The sequence below is a fragment of the Loxodonta africana genome, chromosome 24 (assembly GCF_030014295.1).
Source record: "Loxodonta africana isolate mLoxAfr1 chromosome 24, mLoxAfr1.hap2, whole genome shotgun sequence".
NCBI lineage: Eukaryota > Metazoa > Chordata > Mammalia > Proboscidea > Elephantidae > Loxodonta > Loxodonta africana.
In genome coordinates this window covers 9,561,919-9,579,474 of record NC_087365.1, presented here as the reverse complement: position 1 = coordinate 9,579,474, position 17,556 = coordinate 9,561,919, and the positions used below count along the sequence as shown (strand labels likewise).

Here is a 17,556-nt window from a genome sequence, read left to right as displayed (position 1 = left end):
GAAATCCAAAAGATTAACAATAAAATAACAGAATTAGACAACGCACTAGGAAGTCAGAGGAGCAGACTCGAGCAATTAGAATGCAGACTGGGACATCTGGAGGACCAGGAAATCGACACCAACATAGCTGAAAAAAAATCAGATAAAAGAATTAAAAAAAATGAAGAAACCCTAAGAATTATGTGGGACTCTATCAAGAACGATAACCTGCGGGTGATTGGAGTCCCAGAACAGGGAGGGGGGACAGAAAACACAGAGAAAATAATTGAAGAACTCCTGACAGAAAACTTCCCTGACATCATGAAAGACGAAAGGGTATCTATCCAAGATGCTCATCGAACCCCATTTAAGATTGATACAAAAAGAAAAACACCAAGACATATTATCATCAAACTCACAAAAACCAAAGATAAACAGAAAATTTTAAAAGCAGCCAGGGAGAAAAGAAAGGTTTCCTTCAAGGGAGAATCAGTAAGAATATGTTCTGACTACTCAGCAGAAACCATGCAGGCAAGAAGGGAATGGGACGACATATACAGAACACTGAAGGAGAAAAACTGCCAGCCAAGGATCATATATCCAGCAAAACTCTCTCTGAAATATGAAGGCGAAATTAAGATATTTACAGACAAACACAAGTTTAGAGAATTTGCAAAAAACAAACCAAAGCTACAAGAAATACTAAAGGATATTGTTTGGTCACAGAACCAATAATATCAGATATCAGCACAACACAAGGTCACAAAACAGAACGTCCTGATATCAACTCAAATAGGGAAATCACAAAAACAAATTAAGATTAATTAAAAAAAAAATACACATAACAGGGAATCATGGAAGTCAATAGGTAAAAGATCACAATAATCAAAAAGAGGGACTAAATACAGGAGGCATTGAACTGCCATATGGAGAGTGATACAAGGCGATATAGAACAATACAAGTTAGGTTTTTACTTAGAAAAATAGGGGTAAATAATAAGGTAACCACAAAAAGGTATAACAACTCTATAACTCAAGATAAAAACCAAGAAAAACGTAACGACTCAACTAACATAAAGTCAAGCACTATGAAAATGAGGATCTCACAATTTACTAAGAAAAACGCCTCAGCACAAAAAAGTATGTGGAAAAATGAAATTGTCAACAACACACATAAAAAGGCATCAAAATGACAGCACTAAAAACTTATTTATCTATAATTACCCTGAATGTAAATGGACTAAACGCACCAATAAAGAGACAGAGAGTCTCGGACTGGATAAAGAAACACGATCCATCTATATGCTGCCTACAAGAGACACACCTTAGACTTAGAGACACAAACAAACTAAAACTCAAAGGATGGAAAAAAGTATATCAAGCAAACAATAAGCAAAAAAGAAGAGGAGTAGCAATATTAATTTCTGACAAAATAGACTTTAGACTTAAATCCACCACAAAGGATAAAGAAGGACACTATATAATGATAAAAGGGACAATTGATCAGGAAGACATAACCATATTAAATATTTACGCACCCAATGACAGGGCTGCAAGATACATAAATCAAATTTTAACAGAATTGAAAAGCGAGATAGATACCTCCACAATTATAGTAGGAGACTTCAACACACCACTTTCGGAGAAGGATAGGACATCCAGTAAGAAGCTCAACAGAGACACGGAAGATCTAATTACAACAATCAACCAACTTGACCTCATTGACTTATACAGAACTCTCCACCCAACTGCTGCAAAGTATACTTTTTTTTCTAGCGCACATGGAACATTCTCTAGAATAGACCACATATTAGGTCATAAAACAAACCTTTGCAGAGTCCAAAACATCGAAATATTACAAAGCATCTTCTCAGGCCACAAGGCAATAAAACTAGAGATCAATAACAGAAAAACTAGGGAAAAGAAATCAAATACTTGGAAAACGAACAACACCCTTCTGAAAAAAGACTGGGTTATAGAAGACATTAAGGAGGGAATAAGGAAATTCATAGAAAGCAACGAGAATGAAAATACTTCCTATCAAAACCTCTGGGACACAGCAAAAGCAGTGCTCAGAGGCCAATTTATATCAATAAATGCACACATACAAAAAGAACAAAGAGCCAAAAGCAGAGAACTGTCCCGACAACTTGAACAAATAGAAAGTGAGCAACAAAAGAATCCATCAGGCACCAGAAGAAAACAAATAATAAAAATTAGAGCTGAACTAAATGAATTAGAGAACAGAAAAACAATTGAAAGAATTAACAAAGCCAAAAGCTGGTTCTTTGAAAAAATTAACAAAATTGATAAACCATTGGCTAGACTGACTAAAGAAATACGGGAAAGGAAACAAATAACCCGAATAAGAAATGAGAAGGACCACATCACAACAGAACCAAATGAAATTAAAAGAATCATTTCAGATTATTATGAAAAATTGTACTCTAACAAATTTGCAAACCTAGAAGAAATGGATGAATTCCTGGAAAAACACTACCTACCTAAACTAACACATTCAGAAATAGAACAACTAAATAGACCCATAACAAAAAAAGAGATTGAAACGGTAATCAAAAAACTCCCAACAAAAAAAAGCCCTGACCCGGACAGCTTCACTGCAGAGTTCTACCAAACTTTCAGAGAAGAGTTAACACCACTACTACTAAAGGTATTCCAAAGCATAGAAAATAACGGAATACTACCCAACTCATTCTATGAAGCCACCATCTCCCTGATACCAAAACCAGGTAAAGACATTACAAAAAAAGAAAATTATAGACCTATATCCCTCATGAACATTGATGCAAAAATCCTCAACAAAATTCTAGCCAACAGAATCCAACAACACATCAAAAAAATAATTCACCCTGATCAAGTGGGATTTATACCAGGTATGCAAGGTTGGTTTAATATCAGAAAAACCATTAATGTAATCCATCACATAAATAAAAGAAAAGACAAAAACCACATGATCTTATCAATTGATGCAGAAAAGGCATTTGACGAAGTCCAACACCCACTTATGATAAAAACTCTTACCAAAATAGGAATTGAAGGAAAATTCCTCAACATAATAAAGGGCATCTATGCAAAGCCAACAGCCAATATCACTCTAAATGGAGAGAACCTGAAAGCATTTCCCTTGAGAACGGGAACCAGACAAGGATGCCCTTTATCACCGCTCTTATTCAACATCGTGTTGGAAGTCTTAGCCAGGGCAATTAGGCTAGACAAAGAAATAAAAGGTATCCGGATTGGCAAGGAAGAAGTAAAGTTATCACTATTTGTAGATAACATGATTATATACACAGAAAACCCTAAGGAATCCTCCAGAAAACTACTGAAACTAATAGAAGAGTTTGGCAGAGTCTCAGGTTATAAAATAAACATACAAAAATCACTTGGATTCCTCTACATCAACAAAAAGAACATCAAAGAGGAAATAACCAAATCAATACCATTCACAGTAGCCCCCAAGGAGATAAGATACTTAGGAATAAATCTTACCAAGGATGTAAAAGACCTATACAAAGAAAACTACAAAGCTCTACTACAAGAAATTCAGAAGGACATACTTAAGTGGAAAAACATACCTTGCTCATGGATAGGAAGACTTAACATAGTAAAAATGTCTATTCTACCAAAAGCCATCTATACATTTAACGCACTTCCGATCCAAATTCCAATGTCATATTTTAAGGGGATAGAGAAACAAATCACCAATTTCATATGGAAGGGAAAGAAGCCCCGGATAAGCAAAGCACTACTGAAAAAGAAGAAGAAAGTGGGAGGCCTCACCTTACCTGACTTCAGAACCTATTATACAGCCACAGTAGTCAAAACAGCCTGGTATTGGTACAACAACAGACACGTAGACCAATGGAAGAGAATTGAGAACCCAGACATAGATCCACCCACGTATGAGCAGCTGATATTTGACAAAGGACCAGTGTCAATTAACTGGGGAAAAGATAGCCTTTTTAACAAATGGTGCTGGCATAACTGGATATCCCTTTGCAAAAAAATGAAACAGGACCCATACCTCACACCATGCACAAAAACTAACTCCAAGTGGATCAAAGACCTAAACATAAAGACTAAAACGATAAAGATCATGGAAGAAAAAATTGGGACAACCCTAGGAGCCCTAATACAAGGTATAAACAGAATACAAAACATTACCAAAAATGATGAAGAGAAACCCGATAACTGGGAGCTCCTAAAAATCAAACACCTATGCTCATCTAAAGACTTCACCAAAAGAGTAAAAAAGACCACCTACAGACTGGGAAAGAATTTTCAGCTATGACATCTCCGACCAGCACCTGATCTCTAAAATCTACATGATTCTGTCAAAACTGAACCACAAAAAGACAAACAACCCAATCAAGAAGTGGGCAAAGGATATGAACACACATTTCACTAAAGAAGATATTCAGGCAGCCAACAGATACATGAGAAAATGCTCTCGATCATTAGCCATTAGAGAAATGCAAATTAAAACTACGATGAGATTCCATCTCACACCAGCAAGGCTGGCATTAATCCAAAAAACACAAAATAATAAATGTTGGAGAGGCTGCGGAGAGATTGGAACTCTCATACACTGCTGGTGGGAATGTAAAATGGTACAACCACTTTGGAAATGTATCTGGCGTTATCTTAAACAGTTAGAAATAGAACTACCATCCAACCCAGAAATCCCACTCCTAGGAATACACCCTAGAGATACAAGAGCCTTCATACAAACAGATACATGCACACCCATGTTTATTGCAGCTCTGTTTACAATAGCAAAAAGCTGGAAGCAACCAAGGTGTCCATGAATGGATGAATGGGTAAATAAATTGTGGTATATTCACAGAATGCAATACTACGCATAGATAAAGAACAGTGACGAATCTGTGAAACATTTCATAACATGGAGGAACCTGGAAGGCATTATGCTGAGCGAAATTAGTCAGAGGCAAAAGGACAAATATTGTATAAGACCACTATTATAAGATCTTGAGAAACAGTAAACCTGAGAAGAACACATACTTTTGTGGTTACGAGGGGGGGAGGGAGGGAGGGTGGGAGAGGGTTTTTTATTGATTAGTCAGTAGATAAGAACTGCTTTAGGTGAAGGGAAAGACAACACTCAACACATGGAAGGTCAGCTCAATTGGACTGGACCAAAAGCAAAGAAGTTTCCGGGATAAAATGAATGCTTCAAAGGTCAGCGGAGCAAGTGCGGGGGTCTGGGGAACATGGTTTGCGGGGACTTCTAAGTCAATTGGCAAAATAATTCTATTATGAAATCATTCTGCATCCCACTTTGAAATGTGGCGTCTGGGGTCTTAAATGCTAACAAGCGGCCGTCTAAGATGCATCAATTGGTCTCAACCCACCTGGAGCAAAGGAAAATGAAGAACACCAAGGCCACACGACAACTAAGAGCCCAACAGACAGAAAGGGCCACGTGAACCAGAGACCTACATCATCCTGAGACCAGAAGAACTAGTTGGTGCCCGGCCACAATCGATGACTGCCCTGACAGGGAGCACAGCAGAGGACCCCTGAGGGAGCAGGAGATCAGTGGGATACAGACCCCAAATTCTCATAAAAAGACCAAACTTAATGGTCTGACTGAGACTGGAGGAATCCCGGCGGCCATGCTCCCCAGACCTTCAGTTGACACAGGACAGGAACCATCCCCGAAGACAACTCATCAGAAATGAAAGGGACTCGTCAGCGGGTGGGAGAGAGACGCTGATGAAGAGTGAGCTAATTATATCAGGTGGACACTTGAGATTGTGTTGGCAACTCTTGTCTGGAGGGGGGATGGGAGGATAGAGAGAGAGGGAAGCCGGCAAAATTGTCAAGAAAGGAGAGACTGAAAGGGCTGACTCAAGAGGGGGAGAGCAAGTGGGAGTAGGGAGTGAGATGTATGTAAACTTATATGTGACAGACTGGATTTGTAAACGTTCACTTGAAGCTTAATAAAAGTTATTAAAAAAAAAAAAACACTCACCTCCTGCATTTCAGCTTCCCTGTACCTCTCGCCAAGTGTGTGCTTGGGGTTCCGTTTCCAACTCGTGAATTCCCACAGCCAATATGCACCACTTTTAATTGGACTGCACTTCCCTTAGTTTCCTGGATTTCAAATCCACGTTGTACCGACATGCCACCTTCTCTCAGTTCTACCCCAACTGAGAAGTCACCGTCTCCCCTTTCATCAGACCTGTCCAAGGCTATCTACCTAGTATCTCTGAGCCCGTGTGTGTCCCTAGTGTAGATGCCCGTCCTGGGGGTCCTTTGTCCAGGGGGGTTGCCTGTCCATGTCCCAAAGTGGCCACAGTGAGCTGAGCTGGCAGGTAGGGCAGGTGCCGGCAGTCAGCAAATCTTAGCCTTACGGCTCGGCCATCCCTGCTCTATTTATCTCCTGGATTAGGTCTCACCTCAGTTCTCCAACACATCAAGTGGTATCCGCGGCTCTGAAACCTGTCAGTTTTTATTTGTTGTTCACTGACTTAGGTGTGGGGGGATGTAGGGGAGCAACTGCTTATGCCGCCATCTTGCTCCTCCCTCAATCTTATTTTTAATTATAAAAGTAATACATATTTGGCATAACAAATCCAAATAATTCCCAGATGTATGAAGTAAAAAGGGGACATCCACTCCACTATAAAATTTACCTACCAAAATTCCCATTCCCCGAAGACAACTGCTGTTAAATATTGAGTATCTCTCCTGACTTTTTTCTGTCTATGCACATTTTAGGAGTCCCTGGGTGGTACAAATGGCTAAGCATTCAACTATTAGCCAAAAGGACGGTGGTTCAAACCCACCCAGAGGCACTTCGGAAGATAAGCCTGGTGATGTGCTTCCAAAAGTTCACAGCCTTGAAAACCCTATGGAGCACGGTTCTGCTCTGACACACATGGACTTGCCATGAGTCAGAACTGACTTCATGGCAACTAACAACATCAAGCATATTTAGAAAGCAAAAGGCTCTTCAGGATAAAATGATAGCTCTGCACCCCCTTTAAGCATACACAGTGTGGGAATTCACAATACTGCTGCAAACGTCAGGTTCTGCAACAAGTGTGAATTCACTGGAAATAGTTTGAGATAATAGCCAAAAAATGTTGGGAAATGAAAAAGTGTATTTTTGGAAAAGTGATCAGAAGACAGATTATGGAATAATGCTTGAAAAAGATCTCAAGGATCACAGAAGTTAAAAGCTAAAACAATTTTTAAAAATCCTTAACACTGTAACAAAATTCAAATTGTTCCCATAGTCTCATCCTTTGAAATTATGTTCATCTGATTATTTCAGGCTTTTCTCAGGCTTTCTATAGAATTATCTAAAAGCACCTGGCTATGTTAAGGCTGTGGCACTGTTCACAGATGGATGGCTTGGTTTTCATTTGGTTTGTGGTGTTTGTAAATTTTTATTTATACTGTAGTTACCAGTGAACATATGTATATGGACTAGACATAATACTCATATATATGCCCTGAATTTAAAAAATTTCAGGAATTTTTGTCCTCAAAAAATCAGAATTCTGACAAATTCTTGCCCACATTTCCACATGGCAACAATTCCCTGATCCTAAGTAATGGCTTTAGACAGGCATCTCCAAACTGTACCAATCCTTCTACTCTCATTGTCCAGTCAGCTGTGCTCACTTATGTTCCCTGCCTGACCCCTGCAGACCCGACTCTTAGCATCCTAATATATCGTTACCTCACATGTGTTTGAAGGACTGGGGGACAAACTGTCAAAGGTGAACACCCTAGTCTGGGCTTGATATCCCGGCCAGCTTGAAACAGCGGATAGTGTTGTGACCTCCAAGTCAACACCCTGGACCCTCAGTCATACTTTCTTTCCCTAATGAAATAGCAAACTTTCTTTTATTTCAAAACTGAGAAGAGTATAATTCCTATGACATACATGAGAACTATTTCGTTTTAATCTAGACTGGGAATCAGCAGACCTGAGTTCTATTTCTGACTTGTGCACTTTGGATAGACGAGGATGCTTACACTGTCTTGTGTCCTTCATCAAATAAGAAAATTATTGCTTCGGTTCACAGCAATTTGGGGAGGTTTAAATTCTGTAGAAAACAAATGCTGCCTGTAAATTAGTCTGAACACTGAAACTTGTGTTTGTTTTCAGGCATTTCCAAACTGACTGATCTTTTTGTGCACCCAGTAATTGTCTAATATATAACAGATATTACTGCTGTGCCCCTATATTGAGAAACAGAAATCATCCTGTCTATGCTGGTACTTTCAGCATAGACTTTACCACGCTAATCAGTTCGTGAAACTCCGTGTTCTGAAAGTGGCCACGGTCAGTGAATTTGTACAATTTGGCTTCCAACTTATCAGCAACTTCTTGTTGTTCCTTCCAGGGAAGGAAAGGATCGTCAGTGGACCCAAACTGCACGATGTGAGAGCAGTTGGCCTTGATCTTTTCCCACTGCCAGGGGCGGCTGAAGTATCCTGTGGGGGAAAAATAATCTATCAGTCCCCACAGATAATCTCCGTTCTTAACATCTGGAGGAGAGACACACAGAATCAGAACCTGCTAGCGTACATCTGAAGCGTTTCTTTCAGGGCTCGATTCCACAGGGAATACATGCTCTAATAAAATCAGGCCTCTAGGGTTCATTTCCAGACTCTGGCTTAGAAGGAGGTCTCCCACCTCACAGTGTGCCTGCAGTAAGTTATATCCAAGGATGCATGCTAAGTATTTCTTGCATACCACTAGATTTTTTTTTTTAAACTTAGCTGAAAGGTAGCCCATGACTATGGGGAGGGTTTTTCTGAGTTTTCTGTCTTAGTAAGGCAGGAAGGAAAAGAACCCACACCCTTAATCTTTTGTGTTCCATCTCGGCAAGGTGCCCACTCTACCTCTGCTTGATGCTGGTGTTGCTCTTGGTCCTGCTTCCCTTGCCTCTCCTACCAGAACAGAATGGAGTAGGGGGCTGGATGCATTCGCTCCTTTTCATTGGCATTTGTGACATTTTCTAGTCTAGTTTCTGTAGCTTGGTTATAGATATCATAATAAGATATTAGTAAAGTAAAATGAAATTAGGCTGAAAGATAATAAAGACTAAGTTATCATCAATAAATACATAACCAAGAAAAGAATGTATATAAGGACGCAGTGCAACTAATTACTTTTGTGTGTGGCCTTTGTAGCCATGGTCTCGTAACTCCCACCCAGGTGACTGTGTGATAGGGTAACTGACCTACCAAGGTGACTGGTCCGTTTTGCCTTAAAAGAGAGCCAATTCCAGAACAGAGAAGGAGCCCACTACCAAGGAAAGAGAGACCCAGCAGCAGAGACCTGGCACCAGGAGAGAGAGAGAGAGAGAAAGCTGAGTGCCTTTGGGCAGAGACTGAGGGCCAGGGAGAGGTGTGCCCAGAAGCACGGCTGGGAAGAGGCTGTCCTGACGGAAGAACTCTATCTTGAGTGCTCCTGAACCTAAATTGTAACTGTTGCTTTCCTAATAAGCCCCATAATTGTGTGTATGGTCTGTGAGCTCTGTGTGGCCGCTGCAATGAATTATCGAACCCAGTAGAGATGCTGTGGGAGGGACAGTTGGTGTCAGCATTGGTAAAAGTGGTAGAGAGAGGAAGCCTCAAAGGAATCAGCCTTGGGCTGTTGATCTTGGTTCTCCTTCCCCCTTGTGGGGAAGGAGGTCAGGCACCTCCCCCAAGCTGTTTCTACAAAGGAATAAAAAAGTGGGAAACAGCTAAAGATGAAAGGAAAAGGTAAGAAATTTAGAAGAAATAAGTGGTATGGAAGAAATGAAGGGAGGAGAAAATGGGGTTCAGAATGAGGGAGTGGAGGGGGCAAGGGACACGCCAAAAGAAATCAAACTTACCGCTCGCACGCTCGTTTTCATCCCCCAAGTCCGATGTGTATGCGGACACTAACACAATAGCATACACTCGACGTGTTTCTGCGTACCTGGAGAGAGAAGAACGTCAGCTCACTTTCAATGTTCGAGTCTAATCACCAAGAAGTCAATAAACCACTTAAAACTCATCTGATTTGGCTTATGGAAAGCATTTGCCATATCCTGTTGATGTTAATACCGAAGACAGCAAGGAAGCTACCATTTGGTGAACTCCTACTCACTTCTCAAGATGACTGTCTAGCCCTCCTGTGCGGTCGCTCCCTGAGAGACATGAAAAGTTTAACACTCTCTGATGTGCACCTTCAACATCAGCATGACTTGCAGACTTGGTCAGCATGCAGAGTCCCAGGCTCAGTCCAAGGGCATCTGATTCAGGGGTTGGAATTGAGGACCAGGAATCTGCATTTTGAAGTGCGTTACCTCCCCCCGACTCAGGTGACTATAATGCACGTGGTCGGTAAACCACACACTGTTCAGTACCAGAAGCTCCTCGCCGTGGCACTCATTTGCGTTGTGTTGTATCTGTCTCCGCCCCATGAACCATCAGCTCAGTGAAGGCAGGCAGGAACCTCGCTGGTCTTTGTGTCTCTGGTGCCTGGAATGCTCAACAAGCAGACACCCACCTACCTGTGGCCAGCGCACTCCCGGCAAGGCCTTGGCTACAGAGAGATGTGCGACGGCAACAGCTTCGGGAGGCCTCTGTGCCAGAGCAGATTCAGGGGTGGCATTCTGTTACTGGGCCGGAACATTTTCCCTCGACTTTTTAATGACTAATTTCAAACCCACAGAAAAGTTGAAAGAACACTGAACATCTAGATTGGTTAATTTTGCCACATTTTGATCCCTAAGCACTTCAGCATTTATCTCCTAAGAACAAGCTATTTTCTTGCATAATCACAGCACCATTATCACAGTCAGTAAAATTAACACTGATATGTAATATCTGCTGCATTCAGTTCTTCCCCAACTGTACCCAAAATGTCCTTTAAAACTTTCTTTTTAATCCTAGACCCAGTCAAGGACCATGCATGGAATTTGGCTGTCACGACTCCTCTTTTAAATTTGTTGTTTTAAGTAACAGCAGCTTTTTCTTAGTTGTTTCGTAAACTACCCCCTAAACTGGATTTGTCTGACTTTCCTCGTATTGGAAAGACAAAAGAGGACTCGACCAATCCAGGACCTGCAAGCTGACTCCAGGCCTGAAGCTAACCACAGTCCTGAAAGGCACTCCACTCCCCAAAACGAGTAAGAAGCTAAGGAACATAACATCTCTGATGCAGGAAACAACCTCCTTGAAGGAACCTGGATCCAAGCAATAACATCTGAACATTCTGGACTTGAGGGAAGGGGGAGGGTGTATGACAAACCCACATCAGCTCCTCTGTATACTCTCTGGAGCTTGGGGCAGTAGCGTGGAGATCTACCAGTCCTGCTGCCACCCAGGACCTCACCTTGTATGTTAGTTTTCCACATAATCTTAGTCTGCTTATTCAACCTGGAGCGGCCTGCCTCTTTCTTCGGTCTGTCCCTACCTTCTGCATATGGCAGCCGCTTTTGGATTTCCTCTGGTGAACTTAACCCACCCTCCACCGCCACCTGACACCTCATGATTAGATTGAGGTTTCACATTTTTGGCAAGAATACTACGTAGCAGATGTTGTTTCCCTCCCACTCCATCACATTGGGGCCACGTGGTGCCGGTTTGTCCCACTACGGGTGAGGTTACGTTTCATAGCTTGATGATGGTGATATCTGCTGATCTCTTTATTGTAAAGGCACAATTATGTGATGGGTAAGTAATCTGTAGGTAATACTCTGGGACCATGTCAATATCCTGTTCCCCTGAAGCCTTATACTAATGGCTTTGGCATCCATCGCTCTCCCTGCCTACCTAACGTTAGAAGTCCATTCTTTGGACAGTTGCTGACAACCCTGCCAGAAGTTTCAGGGGTCTTGAGTTGGGACAGATTTCAGAAATAAAGGGATCTCATCTTCATTTTCTCGACAACCTCTGGGAGGTTACAAACATCTATTATACTACAAATGTACTATAACTTTGTTGCTCCATACTGAAAAGTACATTCGTATAGCTTGGATTAATGTAGCTGAAGGGTTATGGAATCTGGCAAGATTCTGATACGCAATTCATGTTACATCCTGAGCACCTGCTTGGGACAAGAGGTTACACACAAAAAAACTATAATCCTTTGTCATCCAACCTAGCAAATAGGGAAGAAACCCAACCTTAACAGGCTTATTCAGCCAGCTAAGTTTCTACTTCCCAGGCCTTATAAGGCTAAAGAATGCCCAACAAGTGGCGTTCTAATGGAGAACGTGAGGGATGTGCCCATGAATCCTAAGGACGGGGTGAGGTACACTAGGGGGTAACAGTCCCCATCCTCCAACAATATGTTGACTGAGCACCTACCATATGCGTAGCACTCTTCTAGGCACTTGGGATTCAGTGTCACAGTGAGCAAAACAAAGTCCCACTCTCATGGAACTGACATTCTATTGGCAGCAAACAAGTAAACAGGATGTCAGATGATAAGTGCTACCTATGGAGAACAGTAAGAGGGTGGCGCCAGTGGTGAGGTTGCTGTTTCATGTAGAGTGATCAGGGAAGGTCCTGTGATAAGGTGACATTTGAGCAGAGACTTAAAGGGAAGGAGAAAGCCATGCAGATATCTGGGGGACGAATGTTCCAGGTAGAACAGCAAGTGAAGGCCTAAGGTAGAAAAGTGCTCGGCATGTTCAAGGAACAATGATGAGGCCAGTAAACTGGAATGGGGGAAGTGTAGGGGAGACACTAGAGATGGCATCAGAGCTAGCGGGGGCCTTGAAGACCAAGGAGTTTCTCTGAAGCTGGTGGGAAGCCACTGGGGTCTGGAACCACTTATGTTTTAAAAGGATCACACTGTCTGCATCCCAGTAACCAACCCGGGAAGGAATTAGAACAGATTATGCTACCACTTTTTAAAGAGCCCTGTTGGCACAGTGGTTAAAGGACTTGGCTGCCAACCAAAAAGTCAGCGGTTTGAACCCACCAGCCACTGCACAGGAGAAAGATGTGGCAGTCTGCTTCCATAAAGATTTACAGCCTGGGAAACCCCATGGGGCAACTCTACTCTGTCTTTCCTATAGGGTCGCTAATGAGTCAGAATCAACTCAATAGCAGTGGGTTTGTTTTTTTTTTTTCCTTTCTGGTTTTTGAGGTTAGCACTGTCTCCTCTGCAGTAGAAACATTAAGGTAGACACAAAGCATCTCCCAAGCAAGCAGAGTCAGAGGACATGCAAGTGGTGACAACTCAACCAGGATCGCACCTCATGGCAGCAATGGCCCCGGAACTGTGGCCTATGACGATGGTCTTCTCATCACAGTGGAGCTCCGTCTCCATGAAGGGCAACCAGATGCTCTCCTGAGCTGTAACTGAGGTTCAGGTAAAGAAGAGAGGCTGTCATTTGATAGGGATAATCTCAGTCTAATGCTGTGCGCTTTCCTACAGAGGACCACTCAGCAGTTCATAACTTTTTAAAACTGCAGGCCCACAATGGGAGATGTGGCTGTTTTAACAGGGCCAAAGATTTATGCTTGGAAGATTTATGCTTTGGAAGACCCAAACCTGTAGTTTTGATACATAGTTTTGTTTTTATTTTTATCATGTTCTTATAAGAAACTACCAAGGAAATAATAAAATACAACTCCGAAGCTTTAATGTAAACTTTCAAAATAAAAAAACTTCTTGACAATGTTATCTCTAAAATTCACATACATACATTTTTTTTTCCAAAAAGGGAACTCCCAAGATAAGATATAGATATACCCAGGACAAAAGTGCAATGTTAGATTCTGTTTTTAAATATTAGAATCTCAAATAGGCACTGTAAAGTTTCAGCATATCTCTGCCCTAAGTGGAACACCCACACATTTTCAGAAAGTTGCCTAAAATTCAAGCTGCTTGCAAAGCTGAAAACTAAATTTTACCAAGCCCAGGTGCTTTTCTTGCTTCTTCAAAAAAAAATTTTTTTTTTTTTTTTGGTTTGACACTTTCTTCCCCAAGCTACTTACCATTATTCATTCTTAGGTATATATACGCACCTTTGGCTTTGCTACTATGCTATTCCTGTTCTTTACCAGGAAAATGGTGAGATCAAAAGCCCAACAAGATGGCTATTTAGAAACAAATTTAAACTTACTTGGGTCAGGCATGTTTTTAGCCAAACACTGGAAACCAGGTATCTATGATATGAGGGGAAAAAAAGCTATAATAAAGAGCTTAATTACAACTAATACTATCCTAACAAGAAATGAGACACACCTGATATGATGTTTATCAATTCAGTATTTGCTTATCGATTATGAAATGAATTGGGTTAAGTGCTATAGGATTACATATGAATAGACAATCGCTCCTCATAAACTCCAGCTGCCTGTAGTTCTCTATCTGTACCTCTGTATTTATCACTGCAGGCATCTGTCGCTAAAGAAGGTGTGAGTAAATGTATCTAGACAGACTGACTTAGAGTCGAACAGACTGGGCGCCAGGAAGCAGGCGCCCAGTGATACAAGGAAGTGGAGATCCCAGCCTTTTCAACAGCACAGCCCTACTCTTTAAACTCTGGCCTGGTTTTCAGACACAACTCTGGAATTCTGCTCTAGAGACCTGCTCTAGAGAAGGCAGCCCTTGAATGGTCTTATTGCTGGGTTATGGAATAGGTTTTTTTTTTTTTTTTAAAAAAGAGCAAGTTGCCCAAGACAACCTACAGAAGCCAAACGATGTACTGTTTAAAGGCTACATCCTTTAGATTTTAATTTTCAAATAGAAAAACAAATGAAAACTTTCAGGATGACAGGGGGGACGGGATGGGGACCATACGTTTTTTACAGGTGACTTCAATGACACTGCCAATGTTCTAGATCTTAATTTGGTCGTATTCATTACACTATCATGCTTCAAAATTCATGCACATTACATATATTCTTTGTATTAATATTATACATTGAATTTTTTTTTTTTTTTTAATCTGAGGCCGGGAACAATGAAGATAAGTGAAAAATTATCTGGGGAAGTCCCAAGTCTGAAACAGCAGTGGAGAGAGGGGGAGAGGACTCGATCTCTGTAGTACACTTGTGTGCCTCCGTCTAAGAAGTGGTACCTTTTAGTCTAAAGACTGAGCTCTCAACCACTAGCTCCAGGACACACTGAGAGCGTACGAAAGGGCAGCAGCCGAGAGGTACGAAAGCACCATGGGCATTGCTGGGGGCGGGGGGCGCGTTCGAACTCCAGTCCTCCCTCCCTGACATCTTTCCTTCTTGCTTAAGGCGGACTTCCCACAGCAGTGGGAAGTGTGTCTCTTACCCGCTCCAGCCGTTTTCTCACCCAGCCATACCAGCCGTGGGTGGCCACATCCCCGCCTCCGTTCCCGGGAACAATAACCGCCTTGCTAGGAGAAGCCATGCGTGCAGAGATACCAGCGTTCCTGCAGCAGGTCCAACGGGGTTGAGAGTAGCAGGCTGTATCCGGCACGGGAGCGTGAACTGTGGCATTCTGGGAATTGTAGTTCTAGGGGGCCAGTAGGGCACCGCTTTACTTTTTGGGTGTGTTACACTGCACCAAAACCCCTCCCGGGACCCCAAAAACAAGCCCATTGCCTTGGAGTCGATTCTGACCCAAAGTGACCTTAAAGGACAGAGCAGAACTGTCCCATAGGGTTCGCAAGGCTGTAATCTTTACAGAGCAGACTGCCACAACTTTTGTTAGCGGCCCAGCGCTTGACCACTGCACCATCACACCACAGCCACCACCAGGGCTGCCAAAAACAAATCTTGGGACTTTCCCTCAAACGTAAACTCCTTCCGCCGCCTCTTACTACCTCTCTCACTCCCACCCCCCGCCCGCCGCCTCATTTAGGAGAGCTTGTGACCTGTGTTATCCCTTTACTGCTATTTTTATAGGAAAGTGTGTTTTTAGTTCCAAACATGCAGAACACAATCTATGAATAAGTTGGGGAGTCCTAAAACCGGTATGACTTTTCCTTCTGATTCCCTGATTTCATAGTAGTTCTTAATAGAACAGTCAATACCATCCCTAGTCGTTATTTTTCATTGCTTTAAATGCTGCCCTTTTAAACGGTATCGCCATTGGGGTAGAGTATATGGATGATGACATTCATGCTTCAAATAATTTAGAGATGGGGAAACAGGTACCAATGAAACGATTTGCTATTAAAATATGGCAGTCCTTACATTTTAGGGCTTATTATCTACATACCTTACAGATACATCCAAACCTTACTGACTAGAGGGTAGAAGAGCGCATGTGCCCTCAGAAATGGAAATGACGCACATAGGTTATTACCCTTTTGAACCTTGAGCTTTGAAAAAAGTGGTTCCTAAAAAGCTACTTTTGAGTCAAACAGTGGTCCAGGTAAACTAGTTTAAGACCATTTTATTTTGGGCTTTGTGCTCTTTGAAGAATTCCGTTAGTTTGGAAAACAGACACCAAAGGTCAGACTGGGAGCTATGTTTAGGGTAAATCAGTACGTAATTATTTTAATTGTTCTTCAAGACCATGCTGTATGAAAGTCCTTCATGACCACAAATTTATCAGTTCTGTTCCCACCCTTTTTTCCATGGCAATGACGATAAAATTTGGTACAAGAATTTTGAAAGCTCTTTTTCATCTCCGTAACATTTCTAACAGCCTAGCTGAAGTGTTACCCTGAGTTGCAAATCATATATTCAATAAACGTTAATCAATTTCTTTTATTGGCTTAATATGATTTTTGTTCCAACAGGAGAGAACAGTTAATTTGAACTCCCTAAACTAATAAAAGTTTATTGATCATATAGGCTAACACCACTCATATATAATATTTAAGATCATGAGAAATGTAAATTTTTCGACAACACTCATTACTCTGACAAGCTTTTTACATTTACAGTAATTATGTTTCATAGTGCATCAACGAAGTGATCCTTGTGCTCTTAAAAACCCATTGCCATTAAGTCGATTCCGACTCACAGGGACCCTACAGAACAGAGTAGAACTGCCCCATAGGGTTTCCAAGGAGCGGCTGGTGGATTCCAACTGCCAACCGTTACCAAATTTCAACTAATATTACTGAGCTAATTAATGGACAGTTCTTGGATGCCTAGTTATGTTCTCAGCATAAGTTTCTATAGTGTTGCTTCTTGTCTTTATATGCTATTGGTCTATCTCTGGACCAGATTAATGAACTCATTCATTTTTGCTTGAAAAAAATTTTAAAAAAATGTTTTTTTAAGACATACAAAATGTTCTGTGTATTGGGTGTAGAAAGTTGTGTTTTGTAGTTATAAGCTTAAGGTGTCTTAAAATGCTTGAATATGACAGTTCTCATTAGTGCCAGAGTCTCTAAGAGGAAACCGTGTAAAGGGATAAAAAATAAACACGCACATCGTACTTCCGCCGACTCTTACCTGCACGCAGTTCCCCGCCCCAGCAGGCGTGGGGGCGTGTCCCCGCGCTCCGCCTCAGGCCCGCCGTCTCCGCCCCTTCCGGCCGTCCGCTGACTGACGCCGTATTCTGGCCAGCTGCTTTCTTCCCTCGGGCACCGCCCCGTCTTCCGGACGCACACGTCACCCTTCTCGCTTCCCGGTAACTAAGGCGAT

The 17,556-nt window shown here is 41.8% G+C and overlaps 1 protein-coding gene across 2 annotated transcripts; it reads right to left on the bottom strand.

Moving 5' to 3' along the window:
- Positions 1 to 5,510: 5,510 nt before the first annotated feature.
- RBBP9 (RB binding protein 9, serine hydrolase) lies at positions 5,511 to 17,508 on the bottom strand. 2 transcript variants are annotated; one of them, XM_003411773.4, is made up of 6 exons: positions 17,365 to 17,508; positions 15,263 to 15,466; positions 14,100 to 14,142; positions 13,227 to 13,332; positions 9,867 to 9,952; positions 5,511 to 8,475 (listed from the first exon to the last, which is right to left on the bottom strand). In XM_003411773.4, exons 2-6 carry the CDS (start codon positions 15,359 to 15,361, stop codon positions 8,249 to 8,251), a joined length of 561 nt encoding a protein of 186 aa, XP_003411821.1. In that variant the 5' UTR covers positions 15,362 to 15,466; positions 17,365 to 17,508; the 3' UTR covers positions 5,511 to 8,248. The 2 variants fall into 2 exon arrangements, with proteins under 2 accessions (XP_003411821.1, XP_064131810.1); XM_064275740.1 differs by lacking the exon at positions 17,365 to 17,508 and having other exon boundaries at positions 15,263 to 17,335.
- Between the last annotated feature and the right edge of the window lie 48 nt (positions 17,509 to 17,556).